At 35.2% G+C, this 14,818-nt stretch overlaps 2 protein-coding genes across 4 annotated transcripts; one reads left to right on the top strand and one right to left on the bottom strand.

The window, feature by feature from the left end:
* The first annotated feature begins 246 nt into the window (after positions 1–246).
* LOC122048481 (probable U3 small nucleolar RNA-associated protein 7) lies at positions 247–6,051 on the top strand. 2 transcript variants are annotated; one of them, XM_042610052.1, is made up of 9 exons: positions 247–437; positions 542–597; positions 1,012–1,074; positions 1,169–1,258; positions 2,269–2,401; positions 2,587–2,705; positions 3,355–3,422; positions 4,331–4,379; positions 4,791–6,051. In XM_042610052.1, exons 2-9 carry the CDS (start codon positions 577–579, stop codon positions 5,802–5,804), a joined length of 1,557 nt encoding a protein of 518 aa, XP_042465986.1. In that variant the 5' UTR covers positions 247–437; positions 542–576; the 3' UTR covers positions 5,805–6,051. The 2 variants fall into 2 exon arrangements, with proteins under 2 accessions (XP_042465986.1, XP_042465981.1); XM_042610047.1 differs by having other exon boundaries at positions 1,009–1,074.
* Positions 6,052–7,143: 1,092 nt separating this feature from the next.
* LOC122048468 (protein REDUCED WALL ACETYLATION 1-like) lies at positions 7,144–14,037 on the bottom strand. 2 transcript variants are annotated; one of them, XM_042610036.1, is made up of 17 exons: positions 13,799–14,036; positions 13,665–13,727; positions 12,966–13,057; positions 12,177–12,314; positions 12,031–12,087; positions 11,873–11,945; positions 10,126–10,284; positions 9,618–9,767; positions 9,274–9,529; positions 9,054–9,175; positions 8,781–8,867; positions 8,611–8,699; positions 8,449–8,511; positions 8,313–8,369; positions 7,777–7,873; positions 7,532–7,690; positions 7,144–7,469 (listed from the first exon to the last, which is right to left on the bottom strand). In XM_042610036.1, exons 2-17 carry the CDS (start codon positions 13,695–13,697, stop codon positions 7,464–7,466), a joined length of 1,638 nt encoding a protein of 545 aa, XP_042465970.1. In that variant the 5' UTR covers positions 13,698–13,727; positions 13,799–14,036; the 3' UTR covers positions 7,144–7,463. The 2 variants fall into 2 exon arrangements, with proteins under 2 accessions (XP_042465970.1, XP_042465974.1); XM_042610040.1 differs by lacking the exon at positions 7,144–7,469 and having other exon boundaries at positions 7,641–7,690; positions 7,824–7,873; positions 13,799–14,037.
* Between the last annotated feature and the right edge of the window lie 781 nt (positions 14,038–14,818).

Below are 14,818 nucleotides of genomic sequence, written 5' to 3'. Positions count from 1 at the left end.
TATTTTCGTGTGTGTATATATATCACACATTTTATGATACACATCCCGGGAGCAATTAATATAATTTTTTAACTTAAATATTATATTCTAATATAAATCTTAAATCTTATTTTCTTAAAAAAAAAAATACAATAATGGTTACCTATGCGAGATAACAAAATCCTGTAACTTATATATAAACGGTTATTATACTACTTACTGTTGATAATGGACAACTGATTTGCAAACGTTTTATATATTTCCAAATTTAAGTTTTTAGGGTTTTAGCTTCTGTTGCGCCGCACCCTGCCGCTCGTCGTCGTTGTCGCACCCCGTCGCCGTTGCTCGCCGCCAGTTAATTTATCGCTCTCCTTTTCTCACTCTTGCGCGTCAGAACGGCGTCTCGGTTCTGATCCCGTGCGTCGTCGTTGTCGCACGTCGCCTTTACTCGCCGCCAGGTAATTTTTCGCTCTAAACCGCCGGTATCGAGCGGCATGGATCGGCACCGGAAATTCTGTTTACAACTATCTAAAATTTATCCTATATGATTTTAATTTGTCAGATAGTGGTAAATCAAGAACTATAAATAGCAACAGAATGATTTCTGCAACACAACAGGTACGTTTCAAAGATTCAACTTTTTTCCTTACTGCTTTAGTTGCTCAGCGGTTTGATGACTCATGTAGATTTACGATACAATGAACCCTTTCATTGTGTGATGTGGAAAAATGTTCATCCTCTTAAATTGTTTCTTGCTTCAATTTTCTATGTTTTCCTGAGTTTAATGTGTCTTGAAAGCTATAAATTGTAATTTGTTTGGACTTTGATGCATATTCCCTTGCCCTTTTAACATGCTTTTCCTAATTTTCGTTGAAATCAATCTGTGAAATTTCATTTTTCTATTCTGCAGAAACTGCTAATAATTCTGTCCAATGCTGCTTGTCTTTAGGAGTACGATTTATTGAGATAATGTAGTATTGGTAATTGAGGCTTTTCTTTTTGTAATTATTCCGAGTGCTGACTTTACAGAAGATCGCCGATGAGTTGGATGTGAGAGCAAGAAAATATTTGCGTGGTGATGGTGCTAATTTGGAGGTGTGCTTTATTGATATGTTCTGAATTATATCCTTCATCATTATGTACCTTTCATTTTGATTGATTGTTCATTTTGTTATTTTTTTCATGACAGACGTTACGAGACAAGAAACTGAAAGGTCAGCTTGTCAATAGGGAAAAATTATATGGACAGTCAGCAAAAGCTGCTGCTAAGGCAGAAAAGGTTCGTTTCTTATACTTATTCTCTTCTTATAATGTTATTTCGAAATTTTTATCTGTTTTTTGCTTTTCTGCCCTATGCCCTATTCCAAAAGATGTACAATATATTGCTACCTATTGCTCCATTTATACTGATCCATCAATCAGATCTACTTCCAAATTATTGGATGACCCACTACATCAGGTAATTTAATTACTGGCATAATAATATTATAATTTATGATTGTTAAACTTGTCGGAGAAATACTTGAACCAATGAAATAGAGATAGGATTCTACAATTCACATACAAACCCAATGATCCACATGGTGTATCTCGTAGTAGATTTGTCCCCCTGTTTATTCTTGGTGTTGGATCAAAAAAATTCTTGAATCAGGTGTCACGCCTCAAGGGTGGCCTTCCCTCAAATGTGAAGTATCTCCCTCAAGCCATGCTACAATTCTTTCACATAATTTAATTACCCTAAGTTACTGAAATAATTTTGACAGAACCTCTTATTTTTGTAAAAAACCCTACTATATTATAAATTTTATAGAAGATAGGATCACACGACAATGTGCTTGCAAGAAAATCCTGTCAGTGCCATTGGATCTTGTAAGTTTTGTTCATTAGGGCTGATGGTTTCTTGTTTTTCTGTACCTAACTTAATACTGTCTATATACTTGTGTCCTGTTGTTTTTTTTAGGGATTTTCGTTACATGCTAGGATTTGGATTTGAATGTTTTACTCTGGCCTTGTTTTTTGTTATTCTGAATTGCTGCTTGTTTCCAGAAGGGACAATCCTATATAATATCCAACTAGCTAAAATCTATACTATGTGTCTGCTTGTGTATTAACCTAGGTTGTCCCTGAAACAATACTGTACCTTTTTTTTTATTTTATGAGGCCCCGTATTTCCATTTAATCCTCTGTTGCATTCCTCCGTAAATTCAATTTTTTTAACTAAAAGGGTATGTGGTTGTTTTGTTTTCTTGAAGTAATTTGAGTCCCTTTTTGTTTTCCTATATATTTCAGTGGTTGTTGCCTAGCGACGAAGGCTATTTGGAGCCTGAAGGTTTAGAAAAGACATGGATGATCAAACAAGAGTCCATAGTTCGCGAAGTGGATATTTCAAGTTTCAGAAAGCCATTTGATATGATCTTACCTGGTAAAATGTTGCTTATCTTGGTTTGTGTGTTGAGATATGAATGATTTAGTTGTGCCAAAATACTTTCAGTTCTATGACACTTTTGACGACTCTATTATCAGTGCTAGTACACTTTTTTCTACTTTAATAGCTATAAATGTTTCATTGTATTTTTACCTACTTTGTGTCTTGCTGTTCTTTTCCAGATTTAGGTCCATATAAACTGGAATACACGCCAAGTGGGCGTTATATGGTGATGGGAGGCCGTAAAGGCCACCTGGCAATGATAGATATGTTAAACATGAATTTAATCAAAGAGTTTCAGGTTTGTTTCTGATTCCAGCCATGTATGCTAAGTTAACCCCAAAATGTCATGCATCATAATGTATTTTGAGATTACATTTGTTTCATGTAATTGGCTGTGCATGAGATTATAGCACAAATTTCTGATGCACTGTAGCAAAGGAAATCTTGAAACCTTTATTTTCATTCATAGAGGACACTTTTTAGTTTTAGCAATTGTGAGAAGTGAATTTCTAGTGGAAGGTATCTTCCAAAATACTCAATTGTCATTGGTAAGAAAGATGTGCTGAGCAAACTGTATCTTTAGGAATCAGACATGACAATCACATTTAGCTTGTGTTTCGTATCAGACATGAATTATAAGGGGAGTAATCCATAGTTTGGTGATAAATTTAGTGTTTATTTTAACATCTAGTTTAAATGTTTAAAAGTTTCTTATGTTTTTTTAGAGCTAGGTTAGTTATTTTCAGAAGAATTGGTCGTGTTTTGAGATTAGAAAAGAGGTCTTAATCCCACATAATGAATTAATATTTCAATTCTTATAGTTTTTCCCTTTCTGAGTTTTGAGTGTGGACATTAGCCTGATGCTTTTAAATCCACGCTGCATCACTAAAATCTTTTTTGCATATAAAGATCTTGATTGTCTAAATATCACTTGCTTTTCCTTTTAGGTCCGAGAGACTGTTCGAGATGTTGTGTTCTTGCAAAATGAGCAGTTTTTTGCAGTTGCTCAGAAAAAGTAACATCTCCTACAATTTTCTTAATTTGGCTCAGTGATCATATCTAACTTCCTTACCATGACATTGTCTTGAAACTTGTATAGATTTGTTCTTTCCTTTTCTTTTTTTTAATTTACTTTGTCTTGGATGAGTAACATCTTTACCCAACATTATTAAATATGCAGGAACTCCATGATCAAAGTAGTGTAACATTGTCTTGACATTCCTTACCATCTCAGGGTAGAATTGCACCTTTCCATAACTATTAACAGAAAAAATTACGTCTGGCCTGAATGATGCATGCTTCATTTAATAATTTTTAGTGTGCAAATGGATGTTCATGTGAAACCCAAGTTGGTGCTCAACTAGGTTGTAGTATTTTTGTGGTCTTATGTGAGATTAAAAGGATATATCTGTTCAACGTATCCTTCAACCCAAGCTGCTCCCATGCTTAAATTAACATTACGTGAATACTTTTGCAAGTTATATTTAATATATTTAATGATGTGTGCTTCAGCTTAATATTCCTTAATTTGCAAATGGAGTTCAACTTGATTGTTCTGCTTCTGCATAAAATTAAAAAGATCTATTCTAGATGTCCTGCTATTCAATCTGCTTGCAAGCTTTATATTAATACTACAGGAAACTCTGTGCAAGTCTTATTAAATATAAATTTTGAGATTAGTAATCCAAGCCAGGTCAAATTTGTTTGTATGGAAATTCTTCGTACTCAAGTGAAATTTCATTGGACCTCGTTATCCAATGTACTCTTTGCATGTGATATAACGGAGATATCCTTAGCTTGTGATTTCATGATTCTAGACTTGCACATTTCACTTTGTTAGCATGTCATTCTTTTGAGTTTATGTTCTGTGATTATTTGAAGTTTAACTAATGGTCAAAATGGCTCACTCATAAATTTTGGCAGGTATCCCTACATATACAATTGGAGAGGAACAGAGATCCATTGTTTAAAGGTAGTGCATCATAAACTTTTATAGCTGCTTAGCTCAACTCCTTTTGGTGGTTTTCGGTTGATTATTGCCTGAGTACTTCTGTTCATAACTTCTGCAAATTCAGTGAATTTGATTTGTTGTAACTTCTTTAATTCCAGCATCAATCATGAACCTTTGTGTTAGAGCCTTTATTGCTGATGGCATTTTACGGTTCAGCCACCTAGTGTCCTATCTCAGATTTCATAGATGATACACTGCCACTATGGAATTGGTTTCTACTCTGCACTGGTTAACCATGTGAACTTTATCAGCATCCTTATTCTTCTTATTGTTTAACTATTGTCTCACTGTTTGATTACAAGAATACTTCTGTAATTATATTAGATTTCTTTGTTATTTGCCATACTGTTTAATGACTGTTTTCAATTGCAGGAGCATGGTGCAGCTTTAAAGCTTCAATTTCTAGACAAACATTTCCTCCTGGCTTCAGTGAACAAATCTGCTCAACTCCATTACCAAGATGTGAGCACAGGTGTCATAGTCGCCAATTACCGAACTGGTCTAGGCCGAACTGATGTGATGCAAGTCAATCCTTATAATGCCGTTATTGGTTTGGGCCATTCAGCTGGCAAAGTCACCATGTGGAAGCCGACTAGTGCAAAGCCCCTGGTTACTATGCTTTGTCATTTTGGCCCTGTCACTGACATTGCCTTCCACAAGGGAGGTCATCTAATGGCCACAACTGGCATGGATCACAAGATCAAGTTATGGGACATCAGGAAGTTTGGCCTACTCCATTCATATACTGCGCATGCTCAGATGCTGGATTTTAGTCAGAAGGGCATGCTCGCGCTAGGAAATAAATCTCATGTTCATATCTGGAGAGACTCAGGGAATCAAGACTATAAACAATATATGAGCCATGAAATGGTCAAAGGATATCAACTAGCAAAAGTCTGTTTTCGACCATATGAAGATGTTCTGGGTATTGGCCACTCCATGGGTTTGTCTTCCATAATTGTTCCCGGAGCTGGTGAGCCTAACTTTGATTCATGGGTTGCGAACCCTTATGAAACTAAAAAACAGAGGAGGGAGAAGGAAGTTCATGCCCTCATCGATAAGCTTCAGCCGGAGACAATCATGTTGGAGCCAACTAAAATTGGTACTCTCAAGCCACGAAGGACCAAAGCAAATCCAACCAAGAAGGAAATTCAAGAGGAAATGGAATCTGCAATTGACGCAGCCAAAAACATTACCTTCAAGAAGAAGACCAAAGGTAGGAATAAGCCGAGCAAGAGGACCAAGAAAAAGGAGGAAGGGGTTTTTAAGGCGAAGAGACCCTTCTTGGAGCAAAAAACTGAGGAGAGACCGTTTAAGAGACAGAAGAAGGAAGAGGTTGAATTGCCTAAAGCTTTGCAGCGGTTTTCTCGGAAGAAGGCACAGTAGTGAGACCAAGTAGACTTGCTGTTCTTGTAAGCGTGTATGAACACATTAGTTGCTCGCTTTCCAGGTAGAGCTGACGATAGGGAAAAAGCTCGACTCATGCGCTGGGAAAAGGAAAAGTGGAAAACCACCTGAGCACGAACTTGATCGTCAAAATCCCAAGTTCTTCAATAGAATTATGGAAATCAATGGTGAATTATAAACAAGGATGAATTATTTGATTGGTCCCTTTTCTTCGTGCCATTTAGTATCAATTTACCTGATTCAACATGCTCTGATCGTGGCCGGATCACGATTGGATTCTGGCTAGATGGTGGTCGGAATCTAGTCGTTTCATGGCCAAAATCGATCGTGACACTAGCAGACGCAGCGCTACCGATTCTGGTTGCGATCCTGCCAGAATCCGATCGGAATCCGGTCGTGATCGAATTCTGACTGGATCGCGATCGGACTCTGGCCGGAGGCCGACGACGATGGAAGGGCGTGATTGGCACAATGGGCTCGAGAAGACAAGCGGATTCAACCCTGTTGGATCGATCAGTGGATTGATTCAACTTCGCTGGATTGATCAATGGATCGATCCAGCATTAATTTTGATAGGCGCCGCATCAAATCACACGGAACGTGCCGCAGAAGATCTTTTCTCTCTCTATATATAATATTTATTTTTACTGTAATAGCAACATTGAAAAGTTAAAACCATATTAACTAAAAACTTGCCATAAGTTAAATCCTTAGCATTAATTCAGTACGTCGCACGTTATTAAGGCGAATTCATCAAAATATTGTAGATTTTTCTATCAGAAACATTATATGAGAAAATAATATTTCGAAAGATTTAGAATATTGTGTGGTTGAACGAAGGGAAGGGTTCTTTGATGCATGGTGATTCTTACTTGTAGTTATTATTTAAACCGGTTTCTGTTGTTCGAATAAATGTAAGGGCTATTCGATACATATTTAAAGAAATGGAAGAGTTTTGTAATTAAGAATACTATAGTTTTTAATTATTGTGATAGTCAACACTACTAACTTGATGGATAATAGAGTTATCTCCAAGTACGCCATCTTTAAAAAGCTTGCCAGTGTCGAACTCAAAGTTGACTAGTAAGGCGGAACAAGTAAAGTGAATTTACGGGATAGCTTCAAACTTTTAAGTCGGGTCATGTTTGGCTACAAATTTTGCACGTAAAGAAATTCCATTCAATCACAGAACACCTTACTCTTGAGGACGTTTGTATGACTGGTGTAGTATATAATGAATGATTCATGACGGAGTTATTGCCGACATTAAGTCAATTTTTGACCCTAGTTTACAAACACAAAAGCAGAATCAATGAAATAATGAAATCTAAGTGCAATTAATAAAACCAACAACAACAAAAACATAAAAAGAATAAAAAAATCCTTGCAATCTCTACTTCCACACCCTCTCGGATACACGTAAATACAAACACACTAGCTTCTTTTCTTAGCTATTTCCTCGGTATCTGCGTGCCAAAGCAAAATTGGATCATGCGTGTAATGAAGCAATCAAAAGGGCATGTATCAGAATGTAAAAGCTGAGTAAAGCAGGAACCCTGAGAGTATCTTGTACAAGATTCCAGAATTTCACTTCTCAGTAGAAAAGAACACCTCGTTTTCGATGCAGATTGCAACTCGTTATCCCTGCTAAAACGGTCCATTCTTAAAATGAAACAGAAAGGGAGTCAAAATATTGCATGACTTACCGATATTCCGGGTATGTGAAGAAGAACCAAGGACGTGAAATACAAGCAAATAGAAATCATGGCCCCAAAAACGAAGTTTTGAAAGAGGCGTTTGTTATCATTGCTAGGGATGAAATTAGTCTTCAACAAATTCGTCAGGTTAAATATCCTGCGGGATATCTGCAATAATTGTCAATCGTCAATTTCCGATATTTCAGTTGAATTTTTCTATTGTGCTTGATTTAGTTGAAGTTGTTGATTCATACAAAGAGATAAACTGCTGTAGTAAGCAGGAAATTGAGTAAAGGATAACCCGGAATGAAGCAGAGAAGCCATTTGGGTTGCCCATTCGGCATGCCTGACCTGTATATCAATCAAACATGAGCTTCAGTTAGTCAAATGTATGCATTGAGCTATCTCCATTTATTATGTCAAGGCTAGAAAGCTTATTATTCAACGCCCAGACCTTGTATTTATCTTCTACTGAAACCTCTAAACACAATATCTAGATGACGAATTTTAAACCAATCACCCTTGATATATTGTGAATCATCCCCAAACCGACAAACTTTAAACAAGTTTCATCACATTTCCAGAACATATCCCATAATTCCAGCCCATTTCCTTGAATCTCCAGCTTTTCCTACTGTTTTTCTTTTTTGTCAATCTCTCATTTATCAAAAAAGAACATCTTTTGTTGACACCAATCTACTTATGTATATCCTTATTGGGATCAACCAACTTTAACAACCACGGTTTAAAATTCCATGTCAAAGTGCAGCAGGATTAAAGTTAGTTATACCTCAGCCAAATATGGATTTGAGAGATGTAGGTCTCCAGTGTGATTTTACCAATCCAGCTGGCAGATAAAGAAGATATAAGAGAAGAAAGATGGTGTATATTTGTAGTAAAAATCCAGAGTGGAAAAATTGACTTACACAAAAAGAGTGAGGGAGGAGCTCCGAAGCTGCTGGGTGAAATTCCGCAGGCAAATGTAGACACTGGAATTAATAAAACAAGAATTATAGTCTCTTTGATAAGGCACTAATCTAAAAACCAAAAAAAACAAAATTCTTTTTGGACAAGCCTTTAATACGCACGTGATAGGAATCCATGATGTATATGGATGGAACTTGTTGTAGGTAATTTTGTCTAGCTTGTAGATAAATTCATACCACAAATACCCAATCTGCATGAATCAAAGTATACTTTTCTTTTTTTTATTAAAGGAAGCGCTCAACCAAACCAGAGTTAAGGTTTCCATACTAACCAACAAGGATGATGAGACTATGATTGTCTTTATGTACAATTTCCTTCTAGTTTCAGATTCCTCGAGCTTCTCCATCCATCTTTCAACCTATTTTTGGACATGAAATACAAGCTGCTTTAGGAGGAAATAACTATATAGAACATCAAAGTTAAGAGTAAACCAGAATACATTACACTAGGAGCAGAACAATTTAAGTTGCATCCCTAAATCAACTAGACAGCTAGATAACACTTTAAATTGATAGATCATGTTGAATATGATCAATGAACTTACAGTTGGGTGATAATATGCACATATCATGCCTATGATCCAGATATAGCGGTCAAGGCCAGATCTGAAATGCCACTCATGCAAGAGCGGCAACCCTGCTTTGGAAGGATTGGGATCTTTGTATCCTGCATAATAAAGCCTTAGAAGAATGGAAGAATTCAAGTATTAAAGATAATTACTAGTAGAAATAGATAAGGTAATCTAGAATCATTATGCCACTAACCTAGTAGGAAGGTAAAAGGACCCATCACAATATCAAACACTCCAGGCACCTCCCATATGAAGATGACCATAAGAAAGCAGCATATTATCTTGACAGCCATTACAGGTGCAATCTCATTATATTTGCTGTAGATGGAAAGTGCAGTATAAAGCATAAGAGTGAAAAGAGTGTGCATTGGACAAATATAGTACAATGTGTAATCGTTGTTTAGGACAATGCAGCAAAATGCCACAAACAAATTTAGCCGCCACATCATCTGTGTAAAATAGGTAAATGTATTTAATTCCTGATCAGTAAGAGAAAATTAATCATAATAAAAAAAACTATTGGAATCGTGGGGGCACCTGAGCAAACCGAGCAACACTAAAATCCTTGCGTACGTAATAGTAAGAGAAGTTCCCAAAGCCAGTCATCCAAACATAAGCAGCAATGAAGACTCTTATTGCATTGTATATTTCGGCAGCAGCAAAATAGTGGTACAATAAGAATAAAATCTGGGAAGATGTTCACAACAAAAGTAAATACAAAAAAAATCAAGTCAAAACAATTTTTTATTAACTCTATTCTTACTGAAAATAATAATCATCGCAGTTACAGGCTCATCAAGAAATCAAATTTGTGATTTGAAATGAGGTAAGAATTTGGCATCATATAGTTGTTTTGGACCATCCACCAAAAGCTATGCCACAAGAAAAAATAATTATGACTAGTTCAAGGTATACCACATTTCAGCAACCCTTCCATTTATAATTATATTGGTAAATTTGTTCAAGTCACAACTATCATGAATCAATATATGCCAAGGATGCCACTTTGAAGAATGTCAGATTAAGAAGTAGAAATTCAACAAACCTGCATCAATCCTCTCCATTCATCAGTTTGATGACGATTCAGATATAATATGGATTTCCCAGTAAAAGATGATACGTCATTATGCTTTTTTAGAGACGTCAGGATTGAAGTTATTATAAGGAGAATATAAAGAAAAAGAAATAGGTCCCGGCTGTAAATCTGAAAAGAAACAAATAAGAGATCAGGGGAAAAGGGAGCTAAAATATTAGCAGAAAAGAAAAATATAGTACTCAGTATAAGTGGATAAACAACTAAAGAAAATTGGGGGAAAGTACTAAGTTTGAATCAGATGCATAAGTTGTCATACACCTAAAAATTGCAAAAATAAATAAAAAAAGATAAACAAGATAAACATTTGTCACAGATTTTTCATATAAAGTTGGTCAAGTTATTTTTAAAGACAATATTTAGGCTTTGCCTATTTTTCTTGCACTAATCAGATGATAATCAAAAACCTAAAAAAAATGCAATATGTCCATATTCAAGAATCTTTTTTTTTCTTTCTTATTTTCCAATTTTAAGTACAAGGAAGAATATGAAGGAGAGGACAATAGAATCTAAGTCTAAAGTCTTCAATCAATCAAACCCATAGAGGTTCTTTGAAATTAAATGATTTGTTCGTTATTACAAAACAACATAGGAAAACTTTTGATCTTTTAAATTGTCTTCATCGTCAAGTTAAGTTTGTCCTAACTTTTGAGGGTTAGGTATATGAAGCTTATTGGCTTCCATTGAGCTCCATTCAAAGCTGTATCTCTAGTTATATTTAACTCACTTAAATATATATTAAATAATATTTTAATTTATCTCCTCTACAGTTATGCCTTCCACTCTACTAGATAGGAATCTTTTAACTAAAGAAGCTATTGGCTGCTTCTTAATATGTCTATATAATCTCAAGTTATTTTCTCTCATTTATCATATATTTGAGTTGATCCTAATTACTCTAGAATAACTAGGATTTTGTTTTATGCATTCTAGTAATTTCACATACTCATCTTAGCACTCATATCAGCTACTCTAACTTTTTACATATATGCTGCTTCTTAATGTCTTAATACTTGAGATACGTATATTATGATGGACCATACCACAATCAAAATTTTCTTTTTGGCATAAGGGTTATGTAAGGACCACATCTATAGAAATTCATCTCTATTTCATCCATTCATTTTTTATCCTGTTAACATATCTTCATCAACATGCCCTTCTCATTGAATAACAAATCTGAGATCTCTATAACTCTTTCTTACAAGAGAGTTCATATCAATTCATCCATCTTACAAAAAATTGTCCTTTATTTTCTATTGTTGAAACTACATTTCAAATAATCAATTTTTATCATGCTTATAGTTTTTTTAATCCCCACCCCCCAAAAAAATCAAGTTTCAAATTTAATCTAATTACACTCACATTAGTTCACATAATATCATCTAGAAATAATATCCGCTGATATTATCTTCAATATGATTAGGTAGTCCATCTAGTGCCAATGTTAAAAGATAGGGACTTAAAAGTAATTCACACAAAAGAAATATGGATGTGCATTGAAATGATTCATTTCTGGCAATAAATATATATGGCATGGTTTAACACATTTTATTCATTTTATTTTGCAGAAAATGAATAGTTATTCTTTATGGATTGCACATAAGCACCCTGTTATTGTTCAACTATAACAATAAATTCTGCATCATCAATTTATTGAATATGCAACAAAAATAACAATAAAGCAGCACTCAATAACCTTGGTGGTTTGTGAAAACAGATTTGTTCGATCACAGATGTAGAAGTAAATAAGAATAGCTCCAAACTCTGCCCTGAGAAACATTAGCAAGTTAACCAAAGGTTAGTAGTCAAACATCCAAAACCTACCAAATTGAAGTATAAAAAGAAGGGACTTACATGGCTCTCAACAATGCTCTATGTTCAAGCAAAAAAGACTTGTCCATTGATATAAACCTAGAATGTGTCAATGCCAAAAAATAATAATAATAATAATATCATTTTTTACAAGCATATACATAAAAGTAGAAAATTCATTCACCGACCTGAATAAATTTGCCCTGACTGATGTATGTCGGGATCTTATAGCAGAGGATCTTGATATGCCTCCTTCCATTAAAGCATCCCTATCATTTCCCTTGGATGTTTCTTGCTCCAGGCCAGCCAAATTTGTGTCTGAATGACTGTATCAGACAAGATACAAAATATCCAAGTAAAGCATATGACCAAATTGATGTATCAGTCAAGTGTATTCATAACATATAGAAATTGAAAATAGAAAAAACTGGAAAAATATTCTCATACAATCTTCAAAGTGAAGTTACTCCAAATCCCATGTCAATTAGTTCTCTTAAACAAATAATACACTAGATTGACTAACAGTATTTTCTCATTACCAAAGACATATGATGGATGAAGGAATATATACAAAAAAAGAAAATTATGGCACTCAGTTTAAATTAAGGTTGTTCACTCATGAATTTGACTTACAGCTGAATATTTGTGATTTAAAAACATCATGCAAAAATCCTCTCATTAGTGGCGATAAACTCCACATGTTTCAAATTCAGATACGCCTCTTTGTTATAATTTTTTTAATCAATTCAAATAGCATTGTCAAACACACTTCTGGGGGGTTCAAATTTACCTACACTGTTACAAATTGTGTTTAGAATTTAAGCCTCCATATTAATGAATTTGTGTTTCACTGGGTCCTTATCAGTAAGTTTGAAACTATAACATATTAAAGTGGATGTACAATATCTAGTAGAGAAAAAAATGTACATGATTCAGAATGAAGACTTCATTTAGTGTATTCACTGTAGAAATCTTACACTTTTGTGATGAAGGAAGATTTTTGGTACGCAAAAAATTCTGAGTATATCCATGCAATAAAAACAGGGAGATATCCGAGCAAGAAGGAAACCTGCAATAGACAATGGATCAAGTCTAATAACAATCTTTAGGAAACCTATGCCATAGATAAGATAACAGGGTTAGCTTTAACAAACATATTTTGGATCTGATCAGGACTTTATGCGGAGAAGTAAAATTACGTAAAATATTTAACTCACTTACAGCTTCGATTCCTAATCAAATTAAATAGATACATAATTATCTCTTATCCAGATATATTTGCCAAAAATATTACTCTGGCCTTGAAACTTAATTCAAGAGACTAGCATTGTGGCTATATGTCAGCAGGTCATTGTTCTACAAGTATTTTCTTCAGAATAAAATTAAAAGTTTCAACTACATCTTTGGCAAGTTAAAAAGCTCTGAATCGATAGTGTAACTCATCACAAGATCCTAGATCTTATGAAACATCATTTTCTCGAGCATCGTATACTTCCAATGTGTGCGCAGCACTGTCATGTGCACCCATCAAACACTACGGAGGCATAAAGGACTGTTTTTCGCATCGATGATTAAATGGTTCTACATCGAACTACTACCTGAGTCCTGAAAACTTAACAACACACCAATTTGACTCAAAGCAAAACTCCTACTACTACTGAAAATGTTCATCATACCTGTCCGGGAGTAACCGGTCCTGACTCCACCATCTTCCTCCACAACTGAGCTCGCAAAAAAAGCTGCAAGAAACGACAGAATTCACCAATCAAACAGATCCAGGAACACCGGAGCAAATTAAAGATCTAGCCACCTTCTTCCCGGGATCAGAGGAATACGAGGTGGATCTTCATCAACAGGGTGAGCAATCCACAGGATTTCACAAGCGATGAATCAAGAAAGGACCTTAGATTTGCCTCCAAATGGAGTCAACGAGAGAATCCGGAAATTGCAATGGTATGATTTTGGGCGACAAGTCGCCCTCTCGCCGATCGAGTCGCAGGAGCAGTTGGAGAACGGTGCTGGAGAGAGGTGCGGGTTCGGTGACTACTTACTTTCTTTGTTCTTTAGCGGGACAATTCTCTTTGTGCCCTTGCGAATTTATTAATCTTTTTATTTCACCCTTCTCTTTGCCAATGAATTGCTATCGTTTCGAAAGATTAAGTGTAATTTATTAAAATACGAAAGGTGAAGTAAAAACAATAATAATGGGCAAAATGAAATATGTTCCCTCCGCTGGATTAATTTTTTTGGAGCATCACACAGACGTGGCAGCTGGTAGTTGGCGGGCCCTGCCGCTATAAAATCATGAATTTTCCAAGCGTACGGATGTAAGTAAGTTTACTCATAAATGGTTTACCCAGTCTAATCTTTATCTTAATGTCTGTGATTTTAAATAAGAACGTCAATCACGAAGAGATTGGGTGAGAAAGAGTTAATTATGAATTTATGAGCCATTTTGAATTGACAAATCACGCTCTCCAGTTTGAAACGTTTTTTTTTTTTTTTTTTTTTTTTTTTTTTAATGAAGAAAAATGATATGTTCAATGAAAAAATCTCAAGAAAAAATTTAAGGATAGACATATAAAGTGATGGGGCCCAAAAAAAATAAAATGGTGGGTCATGATTTTATGTGTCTATCCTTTAATTTTTCAAGGAGCATATCATTACTCTTTTATGAAATATCTCGATTTAATAATTCTAATTTATAAAATATTTCGATGAACTAACTTAACAGGCCTTACTTTGGGCCCAGTACTTCGTGCATGGAAATCCGTACATCTACACCAATTAATGTAAAAGGGCTCCAGTGAACCTGGGCCCTGGCCCAAGA

Source organism: Zingiber officinale, chromosome 1B, assembly GCF_018446385.1.
Source record: "Zingiber officinale cultivar Zhangliang chromosome 1B, Zo_v1.1, whole genome shotgun sequence".
NCBI lineage: Eukaryota > Viridiplantae > Streptophyta > Magnoliopsida > Zingiberales > Zingiberaceae > Zingiber > Zingiber officinale.
This window is presented reverse-complemented; position numbering and strand designations above follow the sequence as displayed.

Excerpts from the sequence above, each read along its gene's own strand:
- LOC122048481 (XM_042610047.1), top strand. The coding sequence starts at position 577 with ATGATTTCTGCAACACAACAG. Across the intron at positions 1,259-2,268 it reads CTGCTGCTAAGGCAGAAAAG|TGGTTGTTGCCTAGCGACGA; the intron begins GTTCGTTTCTTA and ends TATATATTTCAG. Across the intron at positions 3,423-4,330 it reads TTTGCAGTTGCTCAGAAAAA|GTATCCCTACATATACAATT; the intron begins GTAACATCTCCT and ends AAATTTTGGCAG.
- LOC122048468 (XM_042610036.1), bottom strand. The coding sequence starts at position 13,697 with ATGGTGGAGTCAGGACCGGTTACTCCCGGACAG. Across the intron at positions 13,058-13,664 it reads GACCGGTTACTCCCGGACAG|GTTTCCTTCTTGCTCGGATA; the intron begins GTATGATGAACA and ends TGTCTATTGCAG. Across the intron at positions 8,512-8,610 it reads ACATCATGGATTCCTATCAC|TGTCTACATTTGCCTGCGGA; the intron begins GTGCGTATTAAA and ends TATTAATTCCAG.